At 40.0% G+C, this 18829-nt stretch overlaps 1 protein-coding gene across 6 annotated transcripts in view; it reads left to right on the top strand.

The window, feature by feature from the left end:
- The window catches only part of COBL (cordon-bleu WH2 repeat protein), a 233717-nt gene that overhangs the window by 160517 nt on the left and 54371 nt on the right, over positions 1 to 18829 (top strand). For 5 of the 6 annotated variants that reach the window (XM_073332702.1, XM_073332704.1, XM_073332703.1 and 2 more), the window contains 2 exons: positions 13157 to 13286; positions 16924 to 17097. In XM_073332702.1, the coding sequence (XP_073188803.1) occupies positions 13157 to 13286; positions 16924 to 17097 (304 nt within the window). The remainder of the gene's footprint in view (positions 1 to 13156; positions 13287 to 16923; positions 17098 to 18829) is intronic. The other variant, XM_073332705.1, reaches the window with a different exon arrangement.

Below are 18829 nucleotides of genomic sequence, written 5' to 3' on the forward strand. Positions count from 1 at the left end.
GTAGTGATGGGACGTCTAAAATAGTGAATGGCAGTGAAAGTGAGGTAGGATCGGAGTCTAAATAGGGAAAGAACAAGTCAAAAATTACTTAGACAAATTAGATGTCTTCAAATCACCAGGGCCTGATTAAATGCATCCTAGAATACTCAAGGAGCTGACTGAGGGGATATCTGAGCCATTAGCAATTATCTTTGAAAAGTCATGGAAGACGGCAGACATTCCGGAAGACTGGAAAAAGGCAAATATAGTGCCCATCTATAAAAAGGGAACTAAGGACAACACGGGGAATTACAAACTAGTCAGCTTAACTTCTGTACCCGGAAAGATAATGGAGCAAATAATTGAGCAATCAATTTGCAAACACCTAGAAGATAATGAGGTGATAAATAACAGTCAGCATGGATTTGTCAAGAACGAATCATGTCAGACCAACCTGATAGGTTTCTTTGACAGGGTAACAAGCCTTCTGCATAGGGAGGGAAGCGGTAGATGTGGTATATCTTGACTTTAGTAAGGCTTTTGATACTATCTTGCATGACCTTCTCATAAACAAACTAAGGAAATGCAACCTAGATGGAGCTACTATAAGGTGGATGCATAACTGGTTGGAAAATCGTTCCCAGAGAGTAGTTGTCAGTGGTTCACAGTCATGCTCAAAGGGCATAATGAGTGGGGTCCCTCAGAGATCAGTTTTGGGCCCGGTGCTGTTCAATATTTTCATCAGTGATTTAGATAATGGCATAGAGAGTACACTTATAAAGTTTGCGGACGATACCAAGCTGGGAGGGGTTGCAAATGCTTTGGAACATATGATTAAAATTCAAAATGATCTGGACAAACTGGAGAAATGTTCTGAAATAATTAGGATGAAATTCAATAAGAACAAATGCAAAGTACTCCACTTAGGAAGGAACAATCAGTTGCACACATACAAAATGGGAAATGACTGCCTAGGAAGTAATACTGTGGAAAGGGATCTGGGGGTCATAGTGGATCGCAAGCTAAATATGAGTCAACAATGTAACATTGTTGCAAAAAAAGCAGACATCATTCTGGGATGTATTAGCAGGAGTATTGTAAGCAAGCACAAGAAGTAATTCTTCCACTCTACTCCATGCTGATTAGGCTTCAACTGGAGTATTGTGTCCAGTTCTGGATACCACATTTCAGGAAAGATGTGGACAAATTGGAGAAAGTCCAGAAAAGAGCAACAAAATTATTAAAGGTCTAGAAAACATGACCTACAAGGGAAGATTGAAAAAATTGGGTTTGTATATTCTGGAGACGAGAAGACTGAGAGGGGACATACCAGTTTTCAAGTACATAAAAGGTTGTTACAAGGAGGAGGAAAAAAATTGTTCTTAACCTCTGACGATAGGACAAGACACAATGGGCTTAAATTGCAGCAAAGGCAGTTTAGGTTGGACATTAGGAAAAACTTCCTAACTGCTGGAGTGATTAAGCACTGGAATAAATTGCCTAGGGAGCTGGTGGATCTCCATCACTGAGGATTTTTAAAATCAGGTTGGACAAACACCTGTCAGGGATGGTCTAGATAATACTTAGTCCTGCCTTGAGTGCAAGGGACTGGACTAGGTGACCTCTCGAGGTCCCTTCCAGTCCTACGATTCTGTGCATCCCAGAATCACATTAATTCTTTTGGCCCCAGTATCTCCCTAAGAGCTCATGTTCAGCTGATTATCCACTACAACTTCCAAATCTTTTCAGAGTCACTGCTTCCCAGGATAGTGTCCTTTGTTTTGTAAGCATGACCTATAGTCCTTATTCCTAAATGTATACATCTAGCTGTGTTAAAACATAAAGCATATTGTTTGCTTGCACCCAGTTTAACGAGCAATCCAGATCACTCTGAATCAGTGAACTGCCCTCTTCATTATTTACCACTCTCCCAAATTTTATGTCATCTGTACATTTTATCAGTGATTTTTTTTCTTCCAGGTCATTGATAAAAATGTTAAATAGCATTAGGCTAAGAACTGATCCCTGTTGGACCCCACTAGAAACACACCTAGTTGATTATGATGCTCCATTTTACCTTAAATATTGTGACCTACTATTTAGTCAGTTTTTATTCTATTTAATGTGTGCCCTGTTAGTTTTACATTGGCCTAGTTTTTTAATCAAAATGTGCAGTACCAAGTCAAATGCCTTATAGAAGTCTATTGCGTATTACATCAAGACTATTATCTTTATCTTCTAAACTTGTAATTTCATCCAAAAATATCATTTTAGTTTGACAGGATCTATTTTCCATAACCCATGTTGATTTGCATTAATTACATTACGTATGACTGGCTTGACATGAGTAATTGGACATGGGTGAGGCCGGCTTCATTCAGGACTAGGAAGGTAAATTAATCAGCCGGTTTGAAACAGAAAGTCTGTACTAACTAAGATAGGCAAATGTGTCCGTAAGCTCAGAGACAGAATGTTTGTACTAGCTAAGATAAGAGGGAACACCCCAGGAACTATTTACAGTGGACAAAATAAGCCTGAAACGTATGATGAGGTTAAAAAGTAACTTGTGCGTGGACAGTGCATGGACAAAGCATGCTGTACAGCTGTTGGTTCCTATAAAGTAACCAAGCCAGTCCCAAAATGTGTAATGCAATGTACAGTAAATTCAGTGTAATGTTTAAATATGTCTATAAAAAAGTTTGATGTATAAATGTAGATGTGTGGTTCCCACCCCCTACACTTGAGTCTGATCAAGTGAGTTCTTGGGAAGCCAAGTAAGAAAAAGGTCTTGGAGAGAATCCCAATACATTAACATCCTTTAATTTTTAATTAACGGAGTCCCATATTAACTGCTCCATTATCTTGCATAGGATTGATGTCAGGCTGACAGGCCTATAATTACATGGGTCATCACGTTTACCCTTGTAAAAAATTGGCACAACATGAGATTTCTTCCAATCTTCTAGAACCTCCCCAGCACTCCAAGAGTTATTGAAAATCAGTATGACGGTACAGTCAGCTCCTCAGCCAACTCTTTTTAAACTCTTGGATGCAAGTTATCTTGTCCTGCTATTTAAAAATGTCTAATTTTAGTAGCTTCTATTTAACATGCTCGAAAGTTACTAGTTGAATGAAAAGACTGTTATCATCATATGATGAGACTATATCATTTTTTCCACAAATACAGAAAATTGAATTTATGCTCATAAATAAGCAATTCAATTTGTTACCTAGGCTCCTAGCATTAGTATACAGGCAATTAAATAATTTCTTCTTTTCGTGTCCTATGGTTCCTTGATTTTGTTCTCAAAATGTCCTGATTTTGTGCTGAATGCTCAGTCTTCCTTATTTTTATCCTCTCATTGTGCTATTTGTTTGAATCTCTCCTGACTACTTTAGTCAGCCTGTCCATGAGGATATTGGTCCTCCATCTACTGAGGTGGAGGCCATCTAAACTATACATGCCCCTCTCCTCATAGAAGTGGACCGATGTTCCAAAAAAACACCGCCCTCCACCCCACACCACTTACCTAGCCAGTGGTTCACTTCCAGAATCTTCTGCCTTCTGTCTTCCTTCACTCCTGGGACAAGAAGGATCTCAGCACACTTTCGAATTCTGTGAAGTCATCTATTGTCTCTAAGTGTCATTAGAGCTGATATGAACCATCACCAGTGGATCCTTGCCCATTGACTTCAGAACCCTATCCAGACTTAGAGGATGTTCTTAGAATGTTCTTTCAAGTATCTATCTTCCTTGGATGGCTGGAGAAGTCTTCGCAGGCAAGCTTGATTTTCTTACATGTTCATTCGAGCTGCCATCCACATACGAGTCCCCCACCCTGTAAATAAGACCTACATTTTTTTGTTCTGAGATGTATACATTTCCATTAACTCATCTCATTTGCTTGGGCCCTGTTTACCCAGAGATCCAGATAGCTCTGTATCAATGACCTGTCCTTTTTGTTATTTACCAGTCCCCCAGTTTTTGGGTCATCTGCAAACTGTTTCAGTGATTATTTTGTATTTTCTTCCAGATCATTCATTAAAATGTTAAGTAGTGTAGGGCCAAGAGAATTAACAGTGCCCATTCAAAGGGACTGTACTGGCATCGATCAGAGTAGAATCCACATTAAATCTATGGATAATTTTCCATGGTAAATTACAACTACTTTATAGAATATCGTGTTCAAAGGTCAGCCTAAAACTGTTTCCATGTACCATGTTTCTGAATATCTCAATAGAGCCACAAAGTAATGATTTTTGTTGTGTTACATTAGGGATCAGAGAACACTACTAAAATGTCCCACCACTGAAATGATCTCCTGTAACACAATGACCATATTTTGGGAGCTACTCAAAGAAATATCAGACTATACTGACTTTATGCATGCAGTACATGTGGAATTCAGTCACATAAATTCAATTTCTAGTCACATTATTCTATGGGGTGTGAAGGGAGGAATTCAGTATTTGCCAGAAACACTACACAGTACAACTTAGTGTGATCAGCCCTCATAAAATTACTCAGTGCTGTTTCTTTGAGAGGTTCCCAAAATCTGGTTTCTCAGTCATTGTATGCCAAAGGAAAATCTAATAATGCATGACTTGTCCTGGATGTATTAGACATGTGAATAAATAGTGTGAAGGATATATTAAAGTCAAACTGGGACTTCCTAAGGCTGTTAGATTTAGGCAGAGTGAAGGGTCTGCTGTTCTGTGAAAATGCAAGCTCAGCTGGGTGGAGCAGCTTCTATATCACCAAGCTGAACAGACAGATTTATGTCTCCTTTCTGCAGCTTAAAGATTTATCTCTGTGCTGTTGATTTCTTTAAAATGGCTCCTGCTTGGTTCAAAACATTTTCTTCTCATAGGCAGTAAGTGGTATACAAAATCACAGTGAAAACCTTACAAAGAAGAAAAACCCCACCATTCTACCATTTAACTTTCACACAATGCTATAGAAGCATCAGTAGAGTTATTGTTATGCCAAGAGTTTGAACCTAATTAACAAGGCAAATAAAGCATATCTTTTATGAGCAGGGCTTGCTATAAATTCATTCTTCCTATTTCAAGATTTGCTTGTGTTCCTTGTGGAAGAAAAGAAAGACAGGATGGTCTGATATGTATTCCCTGAATGTACAATTGTTTGCCCAGTTAGAATATTAACTAGGAAGGTTTTCACCGGGCTAGGATTTGCCTCTCCTCCTTACACTGTGTAGGATCTTACTCCCTGTAATGCCCCCCGCTGGCTGCCTCGGAGTCTCCTAAGAATTCCACATGGTCCAAAAGGGTGTAAAACAAAATTCCCCTGTTTGGATTTTACTTTATTAAATGTAAATAAATTAGATATAAAAAATCTCTCCCCTGAATTCTGAAGTTTCATGCCCCTCTTCCTGGGGGCCTGAGTTTCTTAGTCGCGGCCCCTCTTAGCAAGGCTGAAGGGTGCACAGCCTTCCTCGTTGGGGCCTGCAGTTGTCTGTTCCAGTTCAATCTCTACCTTAATCCACGGCAGCCCTCAGCTGTAGCCACTTTTCTCCAGCCAGCTGCAGTCCCTTGGTTTCTGTCCTGCTGCTGTTGCTGTCCTCTCTAGAGAGCTGCTCTCTCTGGGAGCACAGCATCCCGGCTCCTTGCTCTAATGAGCTCTCTTGGGGGCTGCTCTCTTCAGACACTTCCTCTCTCCTTGAGCCTGGCTGTGTCCTAGTAATCTTTTATTGAAGTCATTAGCTAAACAACTGCCAATCAATTATGTAAGGATTGAGTTGCCTCCAGGTAGGGATGAGCTGGCTCATTCTCCCTTACAGGAGCCTGTCACAGGTAGGCTGGCTCCTGACTTTACTTAAAAGGCCACTCCCACTGTCCCAAGTAGGCTGATAGAAATACATGCAAGTAAGAGTATCAAAGTCTGGCTGGCTGAAATCAGAGAATATGGCTACTCTGTCAGGTACAGCTCAGCATAAGTAAGGGTGGCAGAATGTGGCCAATAGTCAGTACATGATTTAGTAAATGTGCATTCTCCTTTATGTCCAGGTACATGAATCTGTAAAATACAAAAAATAGTTGTCTATCAAACACCCGCTGGACCTTCTCCAGTATGGTGGGTCGTGCACCACACAAACAATTAAAAACTGGAAAAACAGCAAAGATGAGAGCAGTCAATAAAATAAAGAATAAAGGAGGAAACATTACAGAAAAGAGGGAAAGGAGAGGGAGTGAGAGCTGGAAGGCAAACACATCTCACCAGCGATAACTTGTCCTGCAAGTTAACAAGGTCTTAGTCACTCATTCACCTAAATAGGATAACCTGTATGTGTGGCCACGTCTACACTACCCGTCGGATCAGCAGGCAGTGATCGATCTATCGGGGATCGATTTATCGTGTCTAGTGTAGACGTGGTAAATCGATCCCCAATCGCTCTGCTGTCGACTCTGGAACTTCACCAGGATGAGAGGCGGAAGCGGAGTCGACTGGGGAGCGACGGCCGTCGATCCCACGCCACAAGGACGCGAAGTAGGTGATTCTAAGTCGATCTAAGGTACATCTACTTCAGCTATGCTATTCTAGTAGCTGAAGTTGAGTATCTTAGATCTATCTCCCCGCTTCCCCCCCCCCTCCCCCAGCATAGAGCAGGCCTGTGTGTTAGGAGTACAAGTGGCGTTCAGAAAGTTTCTAGCCTGACAAAGAAAAAAGCATCATTTGCATTCAGTTATTTGTTTTTTTTTCAATAAGTCTCCCTTGATATCAGTGCACTTGGTCCAATACAGCTGCAGCTTGACTATGTCTATCTTGTAGAAGTCCTTGTCCTGTATGTCTAGAAACCCATGGACTGCTTCAGTCATCTCATTGTCACTGAAACTCTTCCCACAAAGGTCTTCCTTCAACTTAGGGAGCAGGTAGAAAACTGAGGGCTTGTCTACATTACCCGCTGGATCGACGGGCAGCAATCAATCCAGCGGGGGTCAACCGCCAAGCGCTCTCCTGTTGACTCTAGTACTCCAACGGAGCGAGAGGCGCAGGCAGAGTTGATGGGGGAGCATCAGCCGTCAACTTACTGCAGTGAAGACATCGCGGTAAGTAGATCTAAGTACGTCGACTTCAGCTGTGTTATTCACGTAGCTGACGTTGTGTAACTTAGATCGATCCCTCCCCTGGTGTAGACTTGGCCTGAGGGAGCCAAATCTGGTGAATAGGCTGGATGGGAAATCCATGTCTCATCCTGAGTTGCAATCCCACTCAAGAATTTTTCTGGGTTTACTTGAAAGCACTCCAGAAGTTGCCTGGAAATGTCAGGTTGTGTTCTGTTCTGATCAGTACTCCATGTTCTGGGCACCCATCTTGCCGACACCTTTCTCATGCTCAGGTGTTCACTGAGGATCGGTTTGGAGAGAGTTAGGTCTTTGGCCTGTGAATATGGAGTGGCTGGCATTCGGCAGACCAGCATAGTGAGTGTTGGCAGGAATATTGGGGATGTATTGGAAAGGGTGACGGTGAAAATTGGACAAGCACAATGGGAGTACCTGGCCTGTAGGCAGAGCACGGGCAAAATTTAAGGGATAGAGCTAATGCTCGAGTTGAAAGCTTACTTGATGATCTTCTGACTTTTGAACTTTTTGTTGTTGTTGTTTTGTTTCGTGTGAGAAAGTTCATTATCCCTTTCGGGTTGTGTTCTATCTGGATATGTCCCTCTGTACCATATCTACATAACCTGTTCCTGTCAATTGCTGATGTCCATAATGTGCCCACTAGAATGCTATTGAATGAAACTCTCAGGTTTTAGCCAGATAGGACTCCCTTTCCCAACCACTTTGATACAAATAATGGCAAGAAAAAATGATGTAATACACTTCTAGTTTTTAGTATCTACCGAAATCTCGTCTCTAGGCCAAAAATGTAATTCAAGTTTGAACTCTCACAAAAGTAAAATGCACTCACCATGTTCCTCAAATGCTTTGTCTGTAATACTGTAAACTTTTTCCAAAGTAATACATGAGCCAGTGACATGAATTTAATAGAAAATCGCCTTTTGCATCTTGTGTGGTCTCACCAATAAAGGACACGGAAGGGGTGAACAGTATTTGTCAGATTTAGGTCACAAAGGACTATTTTAGTTCAGTTTTATGGTAGCAGCCTGTACTCAAAGAACATTTTAAAAACATGTCCTGAAGTTAACATTGCTCTTTATTTATTTGTTGCATAACCAGAAACTCACCTAATCATCTCATCAAGCTTTCTTAAAAATGCCGCAAAAGTGAAACACAAGTGCTGAGAACAGCAAAATAAGCTGTTGCACTCGGTAAGGGGCTCTTATAACAAAGTTTGGATGGGAAATTACTTCAGATAATATTGTTAAGGCTTGATTTCTTTATAAAAGAAGCAGCCAGCCATAACAAATGATTTTCAAGTTCTATTGTTTTGGTATATACGATTGCAAAAAAGAAACACAATGTTCTTTGTGTTTTTTGCCATTTATGTTTAGCCTCCTAGATAGAAGTGGTTCTTTAATGTCAGCCTTGGTAAATCTAACAATTTTTATGACCCAGTCTTGAACTAGACACTCTTTATATATGTATAGCATTGCTAGTTTTAAACAAGCTTTTCATCTTCTTTATGGTGTGTTTGTGAATTCATTGCACTTAGCCAACAGGATAAGAGAAGCAATATTTTTGCGTAGTTGACTAAGCCTTCATTATTGAAATGGTTGGTGCATTTGCTTTTTTTTTTTTTTCCTTTTTCTGTAACATTCAGGTTGTTTGTGTTTCTACACATCTATCTAAGTTCAGACCTGAAAGCAAGTGTCACTGGTAAATAAGTATGCAAGCTGAAAATAAGCTGCTATCTGCAGAGGATTCTTTCCTCTTGGTAGAGTAGGAAGTAATACATCTTTGAGGAATGCGATGCATCAAGCTAATGCCTTTCACATGCGAGTTCTTCACCAAGTGCCAAAGGATCTTTATCATTTACAGAGGAAAATTCTGTTATCCTACTCTCCCGTTTGGTTCTCAAGGCTTCTATTATTATTTTATCTCTCTTCCACCAGTCTGCCCAGTTTTCTTCATAGCAGTAGAAATGGCTGCTTTGCCTGCGGGAACACAGAGTGAACATGAAAGCTGCTACATTCTGGTAGAACATCCTGTGGAATAGGTGATGATTAAAAATGATCCCAAACAGAAACCCTGCATCCAGCCACCCTCAGATGTTGAGAAAGTTCAAATCCGTATCCTGCCTTCCTGGATTTCTCCATAATGCCCAAGCCAAATCCTCAGATCCAAACCTTACTGAATTTTGGGGACATTTCAGATTCAGATTTGAATTTCAGGTCTCAGCCCCACCTTTAATTTTGGCCCTTTTTTGTAAGATAGTATCCTGAAAGATGGAGTTACAGAGGTCATTTATTTTCTCTTAGCAGTGATCTAAAATGCCATTATAAAATACAGTAACTTATTTCTGTCTAAATGCCTGATTTGCGTTTGTGGCGGAATCAAGCAGCATAGACGTGGACAAGAAAATATAATATTAGTGGTCCTCAGTCTAGCTCCTCCTTCAGGAAAACAAAAAGTATGTTGAGCACGCTAGAGTGGACACAGAGTTTCCCACATTCAGTTAAAGATTGGACTGTCTGCTGTACGTTAGCCCCTTCAAAACCATCAGATATATTGGCTGATAGGACTTTCCTTGGGATTGGCCTTTTATTGAATTTCTCTCAATTGCAGTCAGTTCATGACAAAGGAGATAGAACCTGTCTCTAAAGAGCTCATTTTTTAACTGTGTAAATCTGGAATAACTCTATTGATTTTCAAAAGTGACAAATGAATTTTGTTGCCTCCGTTTTTGGATGCCCAACTTGACACCTCTAAGTGCTGAGTGTCTCTGTAAATCAGACCATTTTAGAGTGTCCAGCATTAGGCACCCAAAAATTGAGTCCTCAAAATGACTAGTCACTTTTGAAAATCTTGGCCTCTAATTATAGCTAACTTCACCCTACCTTAAACTTTAGACAGAAGTGTATATATGCACATATATTTACTATATGTAATATAATGGAGTTACTGGTAAATAGATGTCCCAGGCGATGTATGTTTCAAATTTACCACTTTTTCTTATGGTTATGTTCTTTCTTACGATGATACAGCTATAACTTGAAGTCTGAACGTTTGCTTTATAAAAATGTCAACCATCTGCTCAGCACTTTGAGATTGTTGGATGAAAAATGGTAAATGTAACTCAGTGGACATTAGAATAAAGAGATGGTAAATTTGCCACTGTAAGTGCAAGAATTTATTTTTAATTTATTTATTTATTTTTTATCTTGATGCATTGTCACTTTTCTGTTTTGATGATGGAAATTGCCTTGCATAAGGAGATGCCATGTTGGACACTCTGAATTTTAGGACTGCAGAATAGCAGATGTTGAAAAAGATACGGGAGCCACTTTAGCAGTAACACCAGTTAGTTTAGGGCTTTCTTATTCCACCAAAATTCCAACCTATATTTTCAAATCTAGGGTACATTTACTGTGATGCCTCACAGCCACTCATTACAACTCTTCTAGATCCTGTCTGTTTCTATTTGTCATGAAACAGCTATTTGTCAACTGAATGCAAGTCAGGCACACTGTGCATACAGGGTATAATACTTTCCAAATAAAGGACCACTGCACACAGTCATGTGCCCTCACATCCACACAGTGCAATAGTTATTAACTCCATTTCTTATTTTGTGTAGAATTAAAAGGTACATGTTCAAAGCTCAAAATAGCTTCTTCAATTGTAAATGAATTTCTTATGAATACAGAATAGGTGCCTGCTGCCCCTAAGTATTCATTCAGCAAATTACCTTGGTGGCATACTTGCATTTGAAACCAGTTTCAAGCTTCAGCAACAGTTTTACATTCAAATGCTGAGTTGACAGAGCACAGAATTTTCTCTAAACTATTTATACCTTTTGCTTATTTGCAATACTTAATTATTTTAAAAGTTATTATTCATTTACCTCCCAGGTGGGAAGAAATTTCTGCCTCTGTTTTATTAATAATGTAGTATTGGTAGACAGAGCCCTTTGTAAGCTAGGCCTTCACTACTTCTGTGATAACCAGTCACTAGCTGGCAGTAATGAAGGAGTAGGGTGGTCTGTCGCTGCCCAGGTTCAGTTAGTTGGAACCAAGGACAGGAGTTCTCTGGCTCAGGATCTTTGGTGGTGGTGATTTCTTTATGCAGTGGTAGCATTCTAGATGGAACTGTACAAACTTTCAGGAAAACATCGTGCCTCTCTGAAATAGTTCACAATATAAAAAGACTAAAAGAGATTGAAGGTGGGACATGGAGATAAAACACATGTGCAAAGTGATCAGTGAGTTGACAGGCAAACTGCAAACTTATCAGTTCCAAGTTTAAAATTTTTGTATGTCAATTAATCAGTCAATCTAATTTATATCTAATATATCTAATTTATATAACAATGTAGTTTGTATCTAATGTATCTATATGTATGGTATCTATTTGTTATTTTAATGTTTTGGATTTATTTGTATGGCTCATCACTTAACTGCTACTTAGTAGGCAATTTATTACTAATTTTCTCATAAAAATGTACCATTTAATAAATGCATGGCTTCCAGATATTTCCTTGCTGAAATTATCTATACTATCAAATTGTGAACAAAACCCCCAGCAGTTTATCTCTCAGCAGGGCTTATGGCAATCATCCAAAAACTGGGGTTGTGTGCAGAACACTGGTGAAATAAAAATGACACCCTCTCTCACTTGTTCAATAGATGTGCCTAAGCGATGGTTCATACATCATCATCAGAACAGTTAGTTCAATTCTAAGTGAAGAACCTTCATTTTTGCTGATTTCCAAGCAGCGAGAGCCCAGCACCATTTTCACAGTTTAGGCTGAGTTGAGGCCCCAGCAGTTAGGAAAACTGGGCCCTATTCATCATTGCCCTATGGCCCTTTTAACATCTCCTGGCATGTCTTTCATTACACCCAGATGTAGAACTTGCTTTGTCAGCACCTCCTCCACCACAGCCCCAGTCACAAAGAGTGCTCCAGGAAAAGTTCCTTTTTACTTTAATGTATTGTCTTCCCCTCCCTCTCCCCTTCCCCTCCCATCCCCCTGGGGAAAAAAGAAGAGTAGGAACTAAGGTCCCAGTTCAACAAAGCACTTAACTACGTGCTTAACTTTAAACACGCGCTCGGGTGCTTTGCTGAATTGGGCCCTAAGGTCTGCAGGGTTTGGCTCACAGATTTTTACATATAGTTTTAAAAAAACCACTCTGATTCCCATTGCATAATAGTTTGCTTAGAGAGTCAAAATGGAAGACATATAACAGCCTAACCCATTTCCAGTAAATTTTTCAGGGTCATGAATAACATAGAGCCATGCGCACACACAACTGTATTCCAATACGCTGCAGAAACTGTTGTGCCATCCAACAACACTCTAGTCACTTGTGTTAATTGTTTTTTTGTAAAAGGATCTAATAAGCTTTTAAGTCATGACTGACCAACTTCATTCAGCATGTTGCCTTTATTTTGAAGCCTCAGCACCTCATACAGCCAAATCTTCAAAAGCTCGCTTGAAAAGTGCAACAGTCCAACATAGGCACTTGGCCACATAATGTAGGACTTGCAGGTCTGATTCCTCTCCCACGTATACCAGTGTAACTCCATTGGCTTCACTGGGATTGCTCCCAATTTACGTAAGTGTGAGAAGAAAATTAGGGAAAATGAGAGGTAATCAGGCCTTGCATGAACGACTTTGAGTAGTTAACCATAATCCAAAGGCTATAGACGCCAATAGACAGATATCAATGAGCTTTGGATTGGGTATTTTATGCACATCTCTTTCAGGAGCATGCATCTCGGAATATTTGTCCCACTAATTCCCAAGATCAATAAATACACATGCTTGTACACCCGCATTTCACTTTTGCAGGCTGGAACTCCTTCTCCCACTGAGCCGCTGTATCATCCCTTCTCTCCCAATTTTACCTTATAATGTCCCTTTTTAGTTTTGGACTGACTTTCATTACAAAGTATCATGGTGATATTCTGAGCTGAAGTACATTTATGTAAGAAACAAATTCTGTGAACTGCTGTGCATTTCTGTTACTGATAATGCAGAAAACCTAAAATTACATTCCTCACCATGTGGATTTTTCAATTCGTTTTTTGCTAGACTCCACAAGGGGCATCACAGAATGATTTTCAGAAAAAAAAGAGGCGTGCCCCTCCACCACCAACTCCTCCTGCTCCTGTCATGCCAAACAGAACAGAAGAAAAGGAAGACAAGAGGAAGAGCACAATGGGTAAGCGCTTCTCTTCTCTTCTGCCTCGAATCCAATGCATGTGCTTTATATGGCTCTGCTTGCTGTTTGAAGATTCCCTAAAATGGCCCCTTGCATTGGAAACTATGTAATCTGGAAAAATATTTATCCCAAAGAATGAAAGTCTGGAAATTAAGTGTTTGAGGTTCACAAAGTTTTAAAAGGTGAATTATACCACTTGGGTGAGTAGAATGTTTTCACATGGCACTTAAGGGTGCTTTGGAAAATCCTGCTCCGCTTTTGCTCAGCTCTCCTCCCATTGAAGTCAGTTTCATCATTGAGTTCAGTGGAAACAGAGTTAGGCTAACACTGTGCCCTTCTGAAGATGCCCTCCCTGTCATTCCCCTGCCCCAGTTGAATGGAGTTTGGACCGAAGGGGTGACTTCTATGGACAGAGGGAGATTCTCAGGTGATGTAAATTGACATAGCACCACACGCTTTTTTCTTTTGCCAGAAGCTATGAATGGGTGACAGGGTGCCAGAAGCTATGAATGGGCGACAGGGGATGGATCACTCGATGATTACCTGTTCTGTTCATTCCCTCTGGCATTGGCCACTGTCGGAAGACAGGATACTGGGCTAGATGGATCTTTGGTCTGACCCAGAATGGCTGTTCTTATGGTCTTACACTTCAGTTGTTATAGCTACATTCCCTTCAATGGAGCGATGACAAATTTACACCAGATTAAGGTCTTCCCCATTGTTTTCAAAGCCATCACCCCTGCTACTGTTGAATACACTTTTTCCTGTGTCCCATGATGGTTTTACATCAGTGGAGTATGTTTTGTTCTTATCATCGGTCCTGTTTGAGATGAATCTGCATTAATAGAGTCTTTAGCTAATTAGTGCAAGAAAAGAACTGATAGGTTCCGAAATAAATTTTGTATATACCTCAAACTAAAGAAAATTATAGTTTTCAGTTTTATGTGATATAGCCCAGTCACTCTCACACAGATAGAGAGACTGAGAAAAAGCCCTCCAGATATTTCAGGTCACTGGGAGTTTTGTCTGTGTGAGGACTCCAAGATTATTCCCTTAAATAAGAAACTGATTTCTGAAAGATATGAGTTAATAACCCCACGCATTGGAACTCATTATCCAGTATATTAAGGGAATCTTTTAAAATGTGCTACAATACACTTGGTACACTCCAGGTTGTGCCTTCAACCTCTGCATTTTCACATAGCACTGAAGACATGCATATATGATACCATAAATGAACAGCCTGTCATGTATAATTGATAATGTTACAAATGCTTCACACTTTAGAAAGAAACCTCTTGGCTTTGTTTCAACATTTATTTTCAGTAAATGCCTCACATTTAATGCATCACCATTTGTGTAGCAGCAGGAGTCCATTATCCTGTAACACGTTTGACTCCATTGACATCTCTTATTTAAACTCTCAAAGGAGAATGCTATCACTGTGCAATATAACACAATCGTTTTCAGAAAATTGGCTGCCTGTTAACTATTGCAGATGTCACAATCTGTCGTTCCCAATGCCTCCCCTTGAAAAACACAAGTCATTACTGATAACATTTGGTGTTTTAACTTTGTTAATGTTAATTTTATTTTATGTCACTGCTTGAAAGGTTACAGATGAAAGAAAACAGAACAGAATTGCTCATTTCTATCCACAGCTATATAGATAGGTGTCTGTTGGCCAGACCCTTAGTTGATGTAAATCGGCATAGCTCCAATGGAGCTTTGCTGATTTAAGGATATATCGCATAATAATCTCCTATATATTTTTCATTTTCTGCTGCAGTCTTAGATTAATATAATTGTTGACACACAAACAATGTTACAATAAGCGAAGCTTGGTAAAACAGTTTCCCTTTAGGACGCTAACTATAAAACCATGAGACAGCACAGCTGTGTCAGGAAGCAAAAAGGAAGGAGCGAACAAAGCAAGACTGTAGAGAGAGAAATTGCTACAGGAAATAGACAGCAGCATGATGGGGCAGATTAAAATACCTCCTCCCACCCTGACCATACTAATCAGAATTTAAAAATCATGGAAAAAACACTCAAACTGGCAAGTTAGGTCAGATTAAATATTTAACACCAAATCACTTATACTGGCCCCAAAGTGCTGTGCCTAATTTTCTTAAAGCAGCCAAAAACATCACTGGAGTTTAGCATTTTATGACCATTAAATTGTTCCTTGCACCTTTATAGGTGGATGTAGCCTATGAAAACCCTGTTCAGTTAAATCTTTTCCAACCTTCTTGCTCCCACTACACACTGCTGCACTAATGCATGCAACACGACACTTTGAAGGCCTTGTAAGAAGAAGTCTAAAGGTTTATCCATCCCACAGTGCCAAAATTAAATCCTTTGGGGAGGCTTGGGTGAAGTTGGCTGATTGATAGCTCAGAGCTATTCCAGTGGTTCAATAATTCCACTTAAGGTTTGGTTAGGCTGGAGCCTTCCCATAAACACAGAAGAAAGTTTGAGATACGGTCAGAAGGCACAGGGCCCTGTTGGATTTCAAGAGAATGTCAGTGGTAGCCTAGTATGACTCCAGCACTATCACAAATGGAGAGCATGTTCTTCAGACGTATGAATTATCACGTGTCTTTTTGTCTCACTCCAAAAGAAGAGAGAGATCTGGCTTCTATCAAGACCAAACATTTCCAGGGTTTACCCACCACCAACTGCATGCAGGGTGTGACACTGCTGATATCTATTGACATGTCTAATAATTTAAAGGACACTCATTTACTCCATTTGGTATGCATGATACTAAATTAAGTATGGTTCTGAGGCTCTCAGCATTTCTGACACAGGTTGAAAACTCCGTCATACAAACAGCAACAAAACCAGCAGCCTCTGCACACTGTCAAAGCCAAAAAGAAAAAAACTACAAAAAGAAAATGAAAGCCCAAATAGCACATCCACTCAGAAATACCAACCTTCACCATTCCCCTACCTCCTCAAGGAGTTATGGAAATAGTTTTGCATAGTATCCTATAAGTCAACAGCTGTGGGCTGTGTCAGACCAAGAGACCCTGGGGATTTTCGCCTTCCTCTTCAGCATGGGTCACTTGCAGGTTTAAACTAGTGTAAATGGTGGATTCTCTGTAACTTGAAGTCTTTAAATCATGATTTGAGGAGTTCAGTAACTCAGCCAGAGGTTAGGGGTCTGTTACAGAAGTGGGTGGTTGAGGCTCTGGGGCCTGCAATGTGCAGGAGGTCAGACTAGATGATCATGATGGTCCCTTCTGACCTTAAAGTCTATGTGTCTAAGGGAGAAACAAATTTAAAAAAAAAACCACCTTCATGAAGATATTTTCTGTATAGTGTTTTTAAATTAGTGTGTTTTATTATCTCTCAAAACCGCAATTGAGATTTATGCTGATTGATGTGTATAGACTGTGATATACATGTATATATTGGGCCTGATTCTTCTCTCATGTACCTAAATTTAACACCACATATCTCTGTCGACTTTCTCATGGTTTACATTGGTGTGATTGAGAGCAGAATCAGACCCAGACAGAGTGGATGGTTTGGGGGAGCAGGTGAACACACACACGTGTGTGTGTTTTAAAAGAAACTTAAAAATAATTGACTTGACGATAAAGTAACTAGCTAATTGATCCTCCTGTAGGTAATGGACGACAGGTGCCACAAAAGCCTCCTAGAGGCAACACACGTGGTCCACCCCAGTTAGTGATTCCCCCACCCCCACCTTACCCTCCTCCTGACACAGACATTATGGATCCAACTGACTATTACAGTGAAGCACCCGATGTTACAGCACCAACAAACCTGGTACCTCAACGTATGTTTAAATATCTATGTATTTGCTTTTCAATTCTTTTAGCGATTACTGTCAAGGATAGCTTTTCCAGACTTTCCTCTCTGTTCTCCAGACATACATGTTTTTCTTTTCCAGCCTCTCTTCTTTAGAAATGCTCAATGCATTATATTCATATGATTGATTAATATGAGGCAAATGAAATATTTGCTTATAGAAAATATTGCTACAGCGGCTTAGCTCTTATTTGGAGATGTGTAAATATGACTGTCAAAACATGCAGTTTCATTCATTTCAGACAAAAATGTGTGGTTTAGTATTTGATTTGTTTCTGCATGCGCGTTCTCCCCCTCCCTCCAAAGACATACAGGTGCAATAAACTATTGAGCAGCCACTGTAATCTATCAGACTAGCATTTCCCAAGCTTTTGCAAGCTGAAGCCCCCTTTCAAGAAAATCAGTCACACCCACCATGTACTGTTAAAGGTTTACTCCCCTTAATATGTATATGTATCGACATGGCTCCAATAACTTCACTGGAGCTTTGCTGATTTAAGGATATGTCGCCTAATATATAGTGTATCTTCCATGCCCACCTGGCTAGCCCTGGGTGCACGCTCTACCTTGCGAAATCTTCTTATCAGACAATGCGGTGTGATAGTTGTGGCATTCTTCCTTATTTGTGTGAAACATGGTTGTATTTTCAGAGTTATCATATAGACTTGACTGTTTTCAAATCTTGGTTCATGATCTAAGACTCAGATCCTGAAAATGACTCCGCATAGGTAATCCCCCCTGCGCGCGCGCGCACGCACACACACACACACACACCCACACACACCACCCCATGAAAGTCAGCAGGGCTCTACACAGGTGCAGGGTCTTCTCAGGTGCAATAACTTGCAGGATCAGAGCCTATTTGATACGCTACCATTCATGTGGTTATCTCTGCTAATCCCATTGAGATCCTTCTCTGGGAAGCTTTCATTGCAAAGATTATACTCTAAGTAGCTCTCGACCTCGGGTTGCCAATTTTGGTTGGTCGTATTCCTGGAGATTTAATCACATGGCATAATCTTTAATTAAAGATTAACCTTTAATTCCTGGAGGGCCAGTCCTGGAGGGCTGGCAACCCTATCTACACCTAATGTATAAATGTTGGGGGAGGGGGTTTGTTGCCCACTAGCTAAACCCAATGTATTATTGTTCAATCTTAAGTAAAGAGAAGTAGAATGTCAAGTTTTATAAAGTGGGGGGGGGAGAAAAGTCTCTATGTCAAGGATTCTGCTACTAGAAAACACAACTATTAATGTGGATTAACCTATTTTATTCCTACCAATGTATGAACAAAATTCTTGTTGTCATTCGATTTTTGGTTCGATACATTGGCTTGTACACAGTGGTTCTCTTCTTAAAGATCTGTTCTGGACTTGTTTTAATCAATATTTGTGCTTCAACTGACTTTCTATCGTTACAATATTTTGCAATGCTCCTCTGCTCCACTCTGGCAATCAAATGCATTTTAATCAATTCTCCTCTGATTTTTATCATGTTTTCTGCTCTTTAATCTTATTGTCATTAACTGAGCTTTCTTGTTAATATTTGCACCCCTAGACACAGATACATGTTTTGTATGCATGTCTAAAATGATATATTTGTAGGATCCTTTTTCCTCCCTTAACTTATTAATCGGGTTGTTATGTGACCTGTTATTCTGAGTTTGGTTGAGTTTTGACTGTAGTTCACGAATGGAGACT

This window comes from Lepidochelys kempii, chromosome 2 (assembly GCF_965140265.1).
Source record: "Lepidochelys kempii isolate rLepKem1 chromosome 2, rLepKem1.hap2, whole genome shotgun sequence".
Taxonomy (NCBI): domain Eukaryota; kingdom Metazoa; phylum Chordata; order Testudines; family Cheloniidae; genus Lepidochelys; species Lepidochelys kempii.